The sequence below is a fragment of the Kogia breviceps genome, chromosome 5, assembly GCF_026419965.1.
Source record: "Kogia breviceps isolate mKogBre1 chromosome 5, mKogBre1 haplotype 1, whole genome shotgun sequence".
Lineage (NCBI taxonomy): Eukaryota > Metazoa > Chordata > Mammalia > Artiodactyla > Physeteridae > Kogia > Kogia breviceps.
In genome coordinates, this window is record NC_081314.1 from 145997888 (window position 1) to 146012392 (window position 14505).

The 14505-nt window shown below is 45.6% G+C and overlaps 1 protein-coding gene and 1 pseudogene across 11 annotated transcripts in view; one reads left to right on the forward strand and one right to left on the reverse strand.

Moving 5' to 3' along the window:
* Window positions 1-14505, reverse strand: part of C2CD2 (C2 calcium dependent domain containing 2) — a 63234-nt gene that overhangs the window by 47427 nt on the left and 1302 nt on the right. The window contains exon 1 of one of the 11 annotated variants that reach the window (XM_067035159.1): window positions 10606-11119. The exons of 7 other annotated variants lie outside the window; for them this stretch is intronic. In XM_067035159.1, coding sequence (XP_066891260.1) covers window positions 10606-10779 — 174 coding nt within the window. In that variant the 5' untranslated portion in view covers window positions 10780-11119. Of the gene's footprint in view, window positions 1-996; window positions 1328-10605; window positions 11120-14505 lie in introns of those variants that run through there. 3 more of the 11 variants (XM_067035158.1, XM_067035156.1, XM_067035162.1) reach the window with 3 other exon arrangements.
* LOC131757218 (cyclin-dependent kinases regulatory subunit 2 pseudogene) lies at window positions 8158-8690 on the forward strand (annotated as a pseudogene).

Below are 14505 nucleotides of genomic sequence, written 5' to 3' on the forward strand. Positions count from 1 at the left end.
GGCTGCTTCTCCCTGGAATCTGGGATTCCTTGGCTGGAAATGAACTTGGGCCGGTGGCCATGCCCAGGATCGGGTTCCTCCAGAGCTGCCAGGCTCCTGCCCTCCAGGGTCTCCCGGTTCAACCCCGCCCTCGGCTCTGTGCATCCCCATAAGCTTCCAGAAAAGTCCTCTGTGGCCTGTCACCCTACGCCCATTTTGGTTCTTGCAATTAAAATCTCCAAGGGCAAGACGTGCAAGTAATGAATACGCCCACAAGGCAACAAGATCGATGTTTTTATTAAAGAACGAATCAGGCTCGGATTGCCAACCAAGTCTTGGCCTTTTAAAAATAAGTTCTCTTGAGAAGCTGAACACTTATGCCTACAATACGACCCCGGAACGAAACTCTTCTTAAACTCTTTTCCTGACAACATCGTCAAGTGAGCTCTGACTGACTGGTTAAAAAAGAGATTCAGACCCACAACTTCCCTCCATATCTCATCTATTTCTGAGGCTCTCAGCTGTGATGCACTGGTTCCAACTACAAGGCCAGATCAAGGGTAGGGAATTAAAATGGTACAAAAAGGCACCAAAGCTCTCGTGGCAAGTGCAGTGCAGAGGAACAGGAACGAAGTCATCACGGGGCTGTTTCTTAAGAATTCCCAGTGATCCAGGCTAAACCTACAAGGCACAGAACATTGTCACTGACCTGCTTCTAACCTCACCCTGTCTTGGCAACACTGATCTCACCCCCTAAAAATCATCAGGGAAGAATTAAATCGACTTCTCAAGCATGATGAAGTCATGCCTTGGGGGCTGCTCTGCTGACGACGTCCTCTAGGGCTAGAGCTTGTTTGGGGGTGACCTGCTGACCAGGGGCTTGGGGATGACACCGCCCTGCGTGCCAAGCTGCGTGGCGGGCAGAGCAGCACCCAGCACAGAGCCCAGCACCGGGCAGGGAGCTGACCCCTTGCGGGAGTCGCTACAGCTGCCGGGACTGCGTGTGAAACAACGCACCTTCTGCACCAGCCTGAAGACACCACGGTGCCTTAAGCAGCCCCGATGCCACCTCCTGCCCCTGCCCGTCAGGAGGCGCCATCTGTGCCCTCTGATGTGTGACAGCTTCTGAATGAAAACCCTGGAAATATGTTGCTAGGGAAGTTCATGTCAAGGGGCAGTCTCACAAAGGAAACACATTATGAAGTTAAAATAAGGACCCAGAGGTCCCCCTTCCCTTTCTGCTTGATCCTTGAGTTTCAGGAAGCCCGGCGTGCATGCAGCATAACCACAGACTTGCACGTCTCTGCACCCCGTCCTTGGGCAGGCAGCCCCGGTCCGGACTCAGCCCCCCTCAGACCAGAGCAAGATTTTACGTCCACGGGAAAAGCAATGGACAGGAATCGCCAGGAATACACTGCGAAAGAAAAACAAGAGACTAGCTCTCCTACACGTTGAGACGCACTCTCGAACCTCTGTAATTCCAAGTGTGAACACACAGACGGCTGGTAGGGCTGAACAGCATGGCCAGAAGAGACCCCAACACACGTGGAAACAGTACGTGACAAAGGTGGCATCCCAAATCGCTGGCGAAAGATGGATTTTTGAAAAATCTGGATATGGGAGGAAACCCAGATAGAACGCAAACCTCACTCCACCACAAGTAAAGAACACAGCCATGCGAAGGGGAGGGAAACAGATGTAACCTGAGAAACTGAAGTAAACGGTATCCTGGCTGTACATAAATGCGAGAATCTAGTCCGAAAATGTGTTTCTCATGGGGGTACACGTCAGCAATTCAGAAAGTAAGTTATGTGGAAACTAGAATTGACCAAATAAATACGTTACAGAGAGTCAGTCCCAGGTACCTCACTTTCGGAGGAAGAAGTTAGAGAGAAGGAAAGGGGAAGATGAAAATGAACTCTGTGCCGTCGACCTAGAATCCAGGATATAGGCACAGTCGTGGTTTTGAAGATGCAGACAGAGAGATGTGTGAGCGTGAACGTGTTAGCATCCACACAGACATTTTCCCAGGTCTGTCCGCTAAGAGGGCCTAGAAGCAATGAGACCCCAGCAGTAATGAGCACACCTGATGCCCAGATCTTGTTTTCTAAACACTTCTCCAGGAGAAGCAATCAGAGCTGCTTAGAAAAGTGTCTGAATCCAGGGCCAGAGAAGAGGAAAATACAAGACGAGCTCAGAGCATACATCTTGCAGAACCAACAAGCAAGGAAATGCTAAGGAAAGAAAAAAACTATGTGTGTGTGTATATATATATATAATATATATTTTATATATATATACATCTCAATGGAAGAACACAAAAGAGCTTCTAATGGCCAAAACAAGAACAGTTTAAGCAACAAAATAAATAGTGATGGTACTGAGTTATAACCCATGGAATAAAATAAATACCCATGAGTCCATACTGATGTAAATAATCAATTAAATATATAGATGGAGGATAAGTGGCCGCTCTTTTGTGCAGTAGAATTCCACTGAATAAATGTAGAAGGAGAGAGGGAAACAGAAAATCATCACTAGGCAAACTCCACAGAAGTCAGTGGCTGCAGACTAGATACACAGATGGATGCCAAAATCAGTGAGTGAAAGTACGAGGGGTGACAGGGTTTGTACAATCTCGAAGCATCTCCCCAAGTTATACGGTAACTATAGGGGGAAAGGATAAGAGGAGACGTAAGATGTAAGAAGAGAGACAGGCGGAAGCCACCTTAACCAAGGAATGAAGGCCGCTGCTTCTCCCCAGCACTAAGCCACGCTGACATCACGCGCCCCGTGACGCAGCGCACTGAAAGGGGCGCGTCACTTCTGTGGTTTGTATAACTGCAGTCCAATTGTGGCAAAACACCAAACTGAGGGGCATTTGGCAAAATCACCATCAATACTCCTCAGAGTTGTCAAGGTGACCAAGAAACAAGGGAAGACTGGGAAACTGTTACAGCCTGCAGGAGACGAGCGCAAAGCAACAACTCAATCCATGTAGGACCTGAACGGGACCCTGGAACAATGAAAGAAGACTGGTGGGAAGCCGGTGAAATTCAGGCTGTTCCAAACTCACCACGGCCTCTGCTGTTGCAGGCTCGCCCCGCATTCCAATGATGACTACCGTACCCCTCCCTCCCCCCGGCCTGAGTGAGCCAGAGTCCCCTAATCAGCCACTGCTTTAACCCCGTCCTGTCTGGGCAGGAACGGATGCCTGAGGGGGACCTACACGCAGAGGCGGGGCCAGATCCAAAGCTGGACCCCGGGAGCTGTGCCAACAGAGAAGAGAAGGGAAATCTCTCTGTGCAGCCGCAGGAGCAGCGGATTAAATCTCCACAGTCAACTTGATGTACCTGCATCTGTGGAATACGTGAATAGACAACGAAACAACCCAAAATTGAGGCAGTGGACTTTGGGAGCAACTGTAGACTTGGGGTTTGCTGTCTGTGACTGACTTCTTTCTGATTTTTATGTTTATCTTAGTATAGTTTTTAGCTCTTCTAATCATTGGCAGATTTGTTTATTGACTTCATTGCTGTCTCCTTTTTTTAAATTACTTTTTAATTTTTTTATTTTAATTATTTTATTATTATTTTTCTTTCTTTTTTTCTCCCTCTTCTTCTGAGCCGTGTGGCTGATAGGGTCTGGTGCTCCGGTCTGGTGTCAGGCCTGAGACTCTGAAGTGGGAGAGCCGAGTTCAGGACATTGGACCACCAGAGACCTCCCGGCCCCATGTAATAACAATCGGCGAGAGCTCTCTTCCAGAGATCCCCATCTCAACACTAAGACCCAGCTCCACCCAATGACCAGCAAGTTCCAGTGCTGGACGCCCCATGCCAAACAACTAGTAAGACAGGAACACAACACCACCCAACAGCAGAGAGGCTGCCTAATATCACACTAAGCTCACAGACACCCCAAAACACACCACCAGCCACAGCCCTGCCTACCAGAAAGACAAGATCCAGCCTCATCCACCAGAACACAGGCACCAGTCCCCTCCACTAGGAAGCCTACACAAGCCACTGAACCAACCTTACTCACCAATAAACAACGGGAACTACGGACCTGCAGCCTGTGAAAAGGAGACCCCAAACACAGTAAATTAAGCAAAATAAGAAGACAGAAATACACAGCAGATGAAGTAGCAAGGTAAAAACCCACCAGACCAAACAAATGAAGAGGAAATAGGCAGTCTACCTGAAAAATAATTCAGAGTAATGACAGTAAAGATAATCCAAAATCTTGGAAACAGATTGGAGAAAATAAAAGAAATGTTTAACAAGGACCTCGAAGAACTAACGAGCAAACAAACAACGATGAACAGCACAATAAATGAAATTTAAAATTCTCTGGAAGGAATCAATAGCAGAACTACTGACGCAGAAGAATTGATAAGTGACCTGGAAGATAAAATAGTGGAAATAAATATGCCAGAGCAGAATAAGGAAAAAAGAATGAAAAGAATTGAGGACAGTCTCAGAGACCTCTGAGACAATATTAATCACACCAACATTTGAATCGCAGGTGTCCCAGAAGAAGAGGAGAAAAAGAAAGTGTCTGAGAAAATATTTGAAGAGATTACAGTTGAAAACTTCCTTAACATGGGAAAGGAAATAGGCAATGCAGTCCAGGAAGTGCAGGGAGTTCCATACAGGACAAATGCAAGAAGAAACACACCAAGACACATACTAATGAAACTATCAAAAACTAAATACCAAGAAAAAATATTAAAAGCAGCACAGGAAAAGCAACAAATAACATTCAAGGGAATCCCCATAAGGTTAACAGCTGATCTTTCAGCAGAAACTCTGCAAGCCAGAAGGGAGTGGCAGGACATATTTAAAGTGATGAAAGGGAAAAACCTACAACCAAGATTTCTCTACCCAGGAAGGATCTCATTCAGATTCGACGGAGAAATTAAAATCTTTACAGACAGGCAAAAGTTAAGAGAATTCAGCACCACCAAACCAGCTTTACAACAAATGCTAAAGGAACTTCTCTAGGCAGGAAACACAGGAGAAGGAAAAGACCTACAATAACAAACTCAAAACAATTAAGAAAACGGTAATAGGCACATACATATCGATAACTACCTTAAATGTAAATGTATTAAATGCTCCAGCCAAAAGACACAGACTGGCTGAATGGATATGAAAACAAGATCCGTATATATGCTGTCTACAAGAGACCCTCTTCAGACCTAGGGACACATACAGACTGAAAGTGAGGGGATGGAAAAAGATATTCCATGCAAATGGAAATCAAAAGAAAGCTGGAGTAGCAATTCTCGTATCAGACAAAAGAGACTTTAAAATAAAGACTATTACAAGAGACAAAGAAGGACACTACATAATGATCAAGGGATCAATCCAAGAAGAAGATATAACAATTGTAAATATTTATGCACCCAACATAGGAGCACCTCAATACATAAGGCAAATGATAACAGCCATAAAAGCAGAAATCGACAGTAACACGATAATAGTAGGGGACTTTAACACCACACTTTCACCAATGGACAGATCATCCAAACAGAAAATAAATAAGGAAACTCAAGCTTTAAATGACTCATTAGACAAGATGGACTTAACTGATATTTATAGGACATTCCATCCAAAAAACAACAGAATACATTTTCTTCTCAAGTTCTCATGGAACATTCTCCAGGATAGATCATATCTTGGGTCACAAATCGAGCCTTGGTAAATTTAAGAAAATTGAAATCGTATCAAGTATCTTTTCTGAACACAATGCTATGAGACTAGATATCAATTACAGGAAAAAAAAGTGCAAAAAATACAAACACATGGAGGATAAACAATATGTTACTAAATAACCAAGAGATTGCTGAAGAAATCAAAGAGGAAATCAAAAAAATACCTAGAAACAAATGACAATGAAAACACAACGACCCAAAACCTATGGGAGGCAGCAAAAGCAGTTCTAAGAGGGAAGTTTATAGCAATAAAATCCTACCTCAAGAAGCAAGAAACATCTCAAATAAACAACCTAACCTTACACCTAAAGCAATTAGAGAAAGAAGAACAAAAAACCCCCAAAGTTAGCAGAAGGAAAGAAATCAGAAATATCAGATCAGAAATAAATGAAAAAGAAATGAAGGAAACAATAGCAAAGATCAATAAAACTGAAAGCTGGTTCTTTGAGAAGATAAACAAAATTGATAAACCACTAGCCAGACTCATCAAGAAAAAAAGGGAGAAGACTCAAATCAATAGAATTAGAAATGAAAAAGGAGACGTAACAACTGTCACTGCAGAAATACAAAACATTATGAGATTACTACAAGCAACTCTATGCAATAAAATGTACAGCCTGGAAAAAATGGACAAATTCTTACAAAAGCACAGTCTTCCAAGACTGAACCAGGAAGAAATAGAAAATAAGAACAGACCAATCACAAGCACTGAAATTGAAACTGTGATTTTAAATCTCCCGAGAAACAAAAGCCCAGGACCAGACGGCTTCACAGGTGAATTCTATCAAACATTTAGAGAAGAGCTAACACCTATCCTTCTCAAACTCGTCCAAAATACAGCAGAGGGAGGAACATTCCCAAACTCATTCTACGAGGCCACCATCACCCTGATACCAAAACCAGACAAAGATGTAGCAAAAAAAGAAAACTACAGACCAATATCACTGATGAACATAGATGCAAAAATCCTCAACAAAATACTAGCAAACAGAATCCAACAGCACATTAAAAGGATCAAACAACATGATCAAGTGGGGGTTATCCCAGGAATGCAAGGATTCTTCAATATACGCAAATCAATCAGTGCGATAAACCATATTAACAAACTGAAGGATAAACACCATATGATAATCTCAATAGATGCAGAAAAAGCTTTCAACAAAATTCAACATCCATTTATGATAAAAACTCTCCAGAAAGTAGGCATAGAGGGAACTCACTTCAACATAATATAGGCCATATATGACAAACCCACAGCCAACATCATTCTCAATGGGAAAAAACAGAAACCATTTCCTCTAACATCAGGAACAAGACAAGGATGCCCACTGTCACCACTCTTATTCAACACAGTTTTGGAAGTTTTCACCACAGCAAACAGAGAAGAAAGAGAAATAAAAAGAATCCAAATCAGAAAAGAAGAAGTAAAGCTGTCACTGTTTGCAGATGACATGATACTCTACATAGAGAATCCTAAAGATGCTACCAGAAAACTACTAGTGCTAATCAATGAATCTGGTAAAGTAGCAGGACACAAAATTAATGCACAGAAATCTCTTGCATTCCTATATGCTAATGATGAAAAATCTAAAGAGAAATTAAGGAAACACTCCCATTTACCACTGCAACAAAAAGAATAAAATATCTAGGAATAAACCGACCTAAGGAGACAAAAGACCTGTATGCAGAAAACTATAAGACACTGATGAAAGAAATTAAAAATGCTACAAACAGATGGAGAGATATACCATGTCCTTGGATTGGAAGAATCAACATTGTGAAAATGACTATACTACCCAAACCAATCTTTGCGTAGTATCAATGCAATACCTATCAAACTACCAATGGCATTTTTTACAGAACTAGAGCAAAAAATTTCACAACTTGCATGGAAACACAAAAGACCCCGAATAGCCATAGCAGTCTTGAGAAAGAAAAATGGAGCTGGAGGAATCAGACTCCCTGACTTCAGACAATACTACAAAGCTACAGTAATCAAGACAGTATGGTACTAGCACAAAAACAGAAATATAGATCAATGGAACAGGATAGAAAGCCCAGAGATAAACCCACGCACATACGGTCACCTTATTTTTGATAAAGGAGGCAAGAATATACAATGGAGAAAAGACAGCCTCATCAATAAGTGGTGCTGGGAAAACTAGACAGCTGCATGTAAAAGAATGAAATTAGGGATCTCCCTGACCTCACGCCACGCCAATCATCCACTTCTTTCCTAGGCCGACCTCGCAACAGGCCTCTGATTGCCTGATCTTGGGTGCGAACGCTGCGGAGAGGCGGCGACGATAGGCTGGGAGCCGGTTCCGGCCTATCCGCAGAGTGCGCGGAAGATGATTGGTCAACACTGTCGTCCAATCAGCGGCGGGCTGTCGGATTCAAACCGGACTCGTTTGGCTTACGATCGGTTGGTCTCAGTCGAGTCGTTGCCTTCACCTGACTGGGACGTGTTGCTCGCCTGCGCCCGTTCTTCGCGCCTCGTCGCTCCAGTCCTGTGCTGCCCACCGCCCTCCCGCAAGATGGCCCATAAGCAGATCTACTACTCGGACAAGTACTTCGATGAGCACTACGAGTACCGGCATGTCATGTTACCCAGAGAACTTTCCAAACAAGTACCCAAAACTCATCTGATGTCTGAAGAGGAGTGGAGGAGACTTGGTGTCCACAGAGTCTAGGCTGGGTTCATTACATGATTCATGAGCCAGAACCACACATTCTTCTCTTTAGACGACCTCTTCCAAAAGATCAACAAAAATGAAGTATATCTGGGGATCATCAATTAAATCTTTTTCAAATTTAATGTATATGTGTATATAAGGTAGTATTCAGTGAATACTTGAAAAATGTACAAAGTGTTCATCCATTCCTGTGCATGAGCTGTATTCTTCACAGCAACAAAGCTCAGTTAAGTGCAACTGCTATTAGGTTACTGTAAGGTGTTTAAAATTTCTTCTAGTCAGTTTTTCTTTTAATGTAAGTGCCTGTTTGACTTTACCTGTTACTTTTGTTAAATAAAGTTTGTATGTTGCATTTAAAAAAAAAAAAAAAAAAAGAATGAAATTAGAACACTCCCTAACACCATACACAAAAATAAACTCAAAATGGACTAAAGACCTAAATGTAAGGCCAGACACTATACAACTCTTAGAGGAAAACATAGGCAGAACACTCTTTGACATAAATCACAGCAAGATCCTTTTTGACCCACCTCCTAGAGAAATGGAAATACAAACAAAAACAAACAAATGGGACCTAATGAAACTTAAAAGCTTTTGCACAGCAAAGGTAACCATAAACAAGATGAAAAGCCAACCCTCAGAATGGGAGAAAATATTTGCAACCAAACAACTGACAAAGGATTAATCTCCAAAATTTACAAGCAGCTCATGAAGCTCGATATCAAGAAAACAAACAACCCAATCCAAAAATGGGCAGAAGACCTGAACAGACAGTACTCCAAAGAAGATATACAGATTGCCAACAAACACATGAAACAACACTAATCATTAGAGAAATGCAAATCAAAACTACAATGAGGTATCACCTCACACCGTTCAGAATGGCCATCATCAAAAAATCTAGAAACAATAAATGCTGAAGAGGGTGTAGAGAAAAGGGAACCCTCTTGCACTGTTGGTGGGAGTGTAAATTGACACAGCCACTATGGAGAACAGTATGAAGGTCCTTAAAAAACTAAAACTTGAATTACCATATGACCCAGCAATCCCACTACTGGGCATATACCCTGAGGAAACCATAATTCAAAAAGAGTCATGTACCACAATGTTCACTGCAGCTCTATTTACAATGGCCAGGACATGGAAGCAACCTAAGTATCCATCAACAGATGAATGGAGAAAGAAGATGTGGCATATATATATACACACACAATGGAATATTACTCAGCCATAAAAAGAAAGGAAATTGAATTATTTGTAGTGAGGTGGATGGACCTAGAGTGTGTCAAACAGAGTGAAGTAAGTCAGAAAGAGAAAAACAAATACCATATGCTAACACATATATATGGAATCTAAAAAAAAAAAAAAAAAAGGTTCTAATGAACCTAGGGGCAGGACAGGAATAAAGACACAGATGTAGAGAATGGACCTGAGGACACGGGGAGGGGGAAGGGTAAGCTGGGACGAATGAGAGATTAGCATTAACATATATACACTACTAAATGTAAAATACATAGCCATTGGGAAGCAGCTGCATCGCACAGGGAGATCAGCTTCGTGCTTTGTGACCACTTAGAGGGGTGGGATTAGAGAGGGTGGGAGGGAGACGCAAGAGGGAGGGGATATGAGGATATATGTGTACATATAGCTGTTTCACTTTGTTACACAGCAGAAACTAACACAACATTGTAAAGCAATTATAGTCCAACAAAGATGTTAAAAAAGAAAAAAATGTAGGGTCTTCAGTTTAGTTAAAAACTTTTGTTAATTTCTTGTACTGTTACAATGTTAATATGATTTTATTACAAAATATAGTAACATTGTACCAATATTAATTTCTTATAGGTTACAATGATAATATCATCGTACTATGAAATATAGTAACATTACACCAATGTTAATTTCTCATATTTTTACAATGTTAGTATCATTATACTATATTATAGTGACATTGTACCAATGTTAATTTCTTGGTTCTGCTCTTGTGCTATGGTTATGTAAGGCTGGCTGAGGAAAGTATGGAAACTGAATTATTTTTGAAACTTGTCTCTAAATCTAAAAGCAGTAAAAAATTTAAAGCTTTTTTTTTTTTTTTAAGGAAGATGTTACAAGAAAGCAGCCCATCTTTATTGACTCTATTGACTAAAGGCCTCGCACAGATCTCATCGCATCCGGAGTGGGTGCTGTTTTCCAGACTGAACCCAAACTTACCCTCTTCCACAGAAGAAGCAGAGAGGTCAGGGCTTGCCCAAGGTCACACAGCCCCAGAGCCGCCTTCCAGCCTAAGCAGCGGCCACACAGCTCTTCCGAGTGGCTCGAGAGGTCCCTTCCCTCCTCAGCAACCCACAAGGGGCTGACAGGAGTGGAGGTCAGCTCTGGCTGCATTTTAGTTGACACGAACACTACACGCACCCTTCCTTCCCCTGAGTTCCCGTCTTGCTGAGAGCACGGGTGGACGCAACGAACCACCTGAACTGGCTGGCATCTGTCCCTCGTCTCTATCGGCAGTTTGCAAAGTCATCAGCGAGCCTCCTTCAATGTTGATTCTTCAGAAGTGAAAAACAAAGCACATTCAACAGCTTGTCTGGCCCGGGCCTTGGCCAGCTCCCAAGCAAGGGAGGCCTGTATCCAGACGGGGTGACAAGTTTCTAACAGGGCCTGGCCCTGTTATGCTCCAATCGCCACCTGGCCCAGGCCAGCCGTGCGCTGGGCACCGGGGGCACTGTGCCTGGCCGGACAGGGCTCTGGCCTCCCTCACCATCCCGGGAGCTGATGAGGGCAGCAGCGACCGCAGGCTCCTGCTGGGGTGAGGGTGGGGCAGCATCCTCCCCAAAATGAGAAGGTCAGGGGCCCCTGTGCTGAGACCTGAAATACTGACAGGAGTTAAATAAGGAGAAAGGTTAAATAATGTTGGAGGCGCAAGAAATGCCTTGCGGGAAGATCCCACACAGGAGAGAACCCTGAATGTTTGAGCAATGGAAAGGAGAGCGGTTTGGGGGTCAGGTAGAGAGTGCCTTCCCATTCTTGCCAGCTGACTTATACTGTGGCCACCATGGGTGTTTACTTTTCAAATTGCCACAGCTCCTATACAAGTCAGAGCTATTAATAACATGTTCTAAGTTCACAGGACATCTTTTTTTTTTTTTTTTTTTCGGTCATTTGCATTTAGAACATTCCTCTGAAAAAAAATCCTGGGGCAAAAGACGAAAGAGACAAACAGCTCTGTTAACCCTCCCCAGCCGGGGCCTGGGCCTGCTTGAGTGGCCCATTTCTGGACAAATCCAGAACGTGGCTCTCACTCCCAGACTGCCGCCCCCCGCACGTGGTCCCAGCAGCATCAGCCTTGGGAGGGAGGCGCTGTCCAGCCCACCGGGAGGGGGCACGGGACCATGGGCACACTGGCTTCCATAGCTGGTGACCTGCTGTGGAAACGGCAACCCTGGAGCCACCAGGTGGGTGTCGAAGGTGTGGACCACTGCTGGGGTGACTGTCACCCCCAAACCACTTTGTAAATGTTCATGCAAATGCAGGGGAACCAAAGGGAAAACCTCAGCTGTTGCCTTTAAATAATACAGCATTAGTTCCCAGTCTGGTGACTGAGCCAGTTCTGGGATCGCTCTGTTCTCTGGGCCCGAACTGCCATCAGATCAGCTGGAACTGGGTGTTTGCAATGCCAGAGTGGAGAGACGCTGTTGGGTGAGGGGGACCGGACCGACTGACTGGTGGCTGGCTCACGGACACTGTGTGTATCTCCAGCAGCTTCTCACTAGCGAGGAGCTAGCTCGGGGAACTTGTGAAAAATACAATAAGCTCCCTGCACCCCCAACAACTTCCTAAGTCTGAAGTGGGGGAGGGAGCAGCCATGTGTATTTTTTCAAAGCTCTCCAGGCAAGTCGCCAGCGTTGCCCAAACACCTGGCATCAGCCCGACCAGCTGTCAGAGCAGCCACGGTTTCCTCACCTGTCTCTCCAACTCACCATCCTAATCATTCAGAGCGAGGGTTGCAATCCCAGGGGCCCCCCGACACAGGGAACCTGCAGTGCCACAGTCACTGGTCATCCGGGGCCGAAGGAGACTCCGCAAGCTCCTGACCCACCCTCAGCTCCTAGGAGACAGGAGCCCCTTTGTTAGGGATGATGCATTAAACAATCGCACCCTTTTATCCTTGCTTGCTGGACCTCAACTAAAGGAAACGTTTGGGTCTCAAAGTCAAGTCTGCTGCCCACAGGGGACCGTGACTGCAGATGTGGATGGACCATGAAGACCCCCCCCAGCCCAGGGTCTAGGTCAACCCTGGCAAGTCTCTCTAGCCCATGGGCCTCAGTCTCGCCTTTCGGAGAAGGAAGAGGTGCTGCGGGAAGGGTTTAGGGTTCCTTGCAGACCTAAACTACAAGCTGGGGTAAAACAGAACGGGAGGAGTCGCTCCATTCAGGAGAGAATCCCACGTCGCACGGAAGATGCTGGAGATACCTGAGTTACTGCCAATCCCCCAGAGACACGCAGAGAAGTGGTCTCCCCCCTCCGGGCCAGGGCAGACAGATAACAGGACAGGGTGGGGGCAGAAGGGGGGCGCTAAGCTGTGGCTCGCTGGGCTGAGGGCGGGCTTGGAGTGTCAACCCTAATCGGGGATTAGTGGAAATGGTGTTGGAGGCAGGGCAGAGGGGGACTCCGCAGGGCTGGCTGCCAGGTCAGGACAGCCGCTAACGGCACACCAGGGCCTGCTCAGCCACGCTGTCCTGAGTGTCGCCGCCGGGAGGGCCCAGGACAGGGGACAGGTATGCCAAGGCCAGGGCAGGAGCTACCCAGATCCTATCAGCCTGCAGAACGTTCCATCTGAATTCAAATCAAGCAACATTTCCAGGCACCAGGGAGAGCAAAGTGACACCACCAATCCCCTTCCCCCATAACACACACACACACACACACACACACACACACACACACACACACACACACACACCCTGACAGCACAGTCAGACCCAATCTACTGTCAGAGAAGACTCAGGGTTGCCTTGAGCTTAAACCCAGTACATTATTGCCCCTTCCGGGCAGGCGTTCTGCAAAAACTGGTGTCTAAGACTCTGCAGTGCATGGCGAATAGCAGAGAACGGAGAAGGTGCAAAGGAGCCAGATCTCTCTCCCCGCCCCCTGAGCCAAGGGCCCTCTCTCCTCCCACACAGATTCAAGTGAGTAGGGAGAAAGGTTTGCCTCTGAAACCTTCAGGTATTTTCTTCAGTTCTCAGCCTTACCCAACCGGCTGCAGACAAATTCCAGAGCAGGGACCTCCTCCTTTCTCTCTCAGTGCTCCAGGCACGAGGGTAATCTGGAAGCATTATAGCGAAGGCAATCATAGTTTCTAAGCCAACCAGGAAACGTCCTGGAACACGGCAGAATGCTTTAAGCAGGGCTGTCCCAGACCTCCAGGAAGAAGGCTCGTGCCTCAGCCTGACCCTCTCAGGAGTCCCAGGGGGGTGACCAGGACCCTACGGATCATTCACCCGACGCCAACACGCATGTCACAGCTCACGAAAGGCTGCGAAGCAGAATCAGTGGCCCGCGTCACGCCCCCCCGTCTCGTCCAGCTGGGACAAGACTTTCACCCACTCTCAGCTCCCGGCTGCAGAGTACTCAGCCCTGGAACCCAGGCCCAGGACACCAGGTCAACCAGCGGTCAATGACAGCAGCTTCGCGGGGAAACAAATCTGTGTTTGCTCGCATAGGTGAGGTCACATGGCTTTCGGGGCTCCCACAAGAGTTGGGGTGGCCCCCCTGAAGAGCTGTCCGGGTCTGGCGGCCGCGGCACGGACTCCAGGCACCGAGGCAGACGGCAGTCAAATGACCTTGAAGGCTTTTTTTCATCCAAAAGTTACAGTTATTTATTTATTTTTTTCCCCCAGGGTTCAGAACACGGTCTGAAAACAAAAACAAGCTATTTTGTTTTTTTAAATCCGTGGCTCTGTGAGTCAGTCAAGGCCACGCGCAAAGACCGGACAGAAGGCCCACCGTGGAATATTTTGAAGGTTGATGGTCCAGACACACAGCATTCGCTACTTCCAAAGCAAAGCGCCACGGGCTCGTCCACTGAGCTCCCAAGCAGGTGGCGGAATGTGG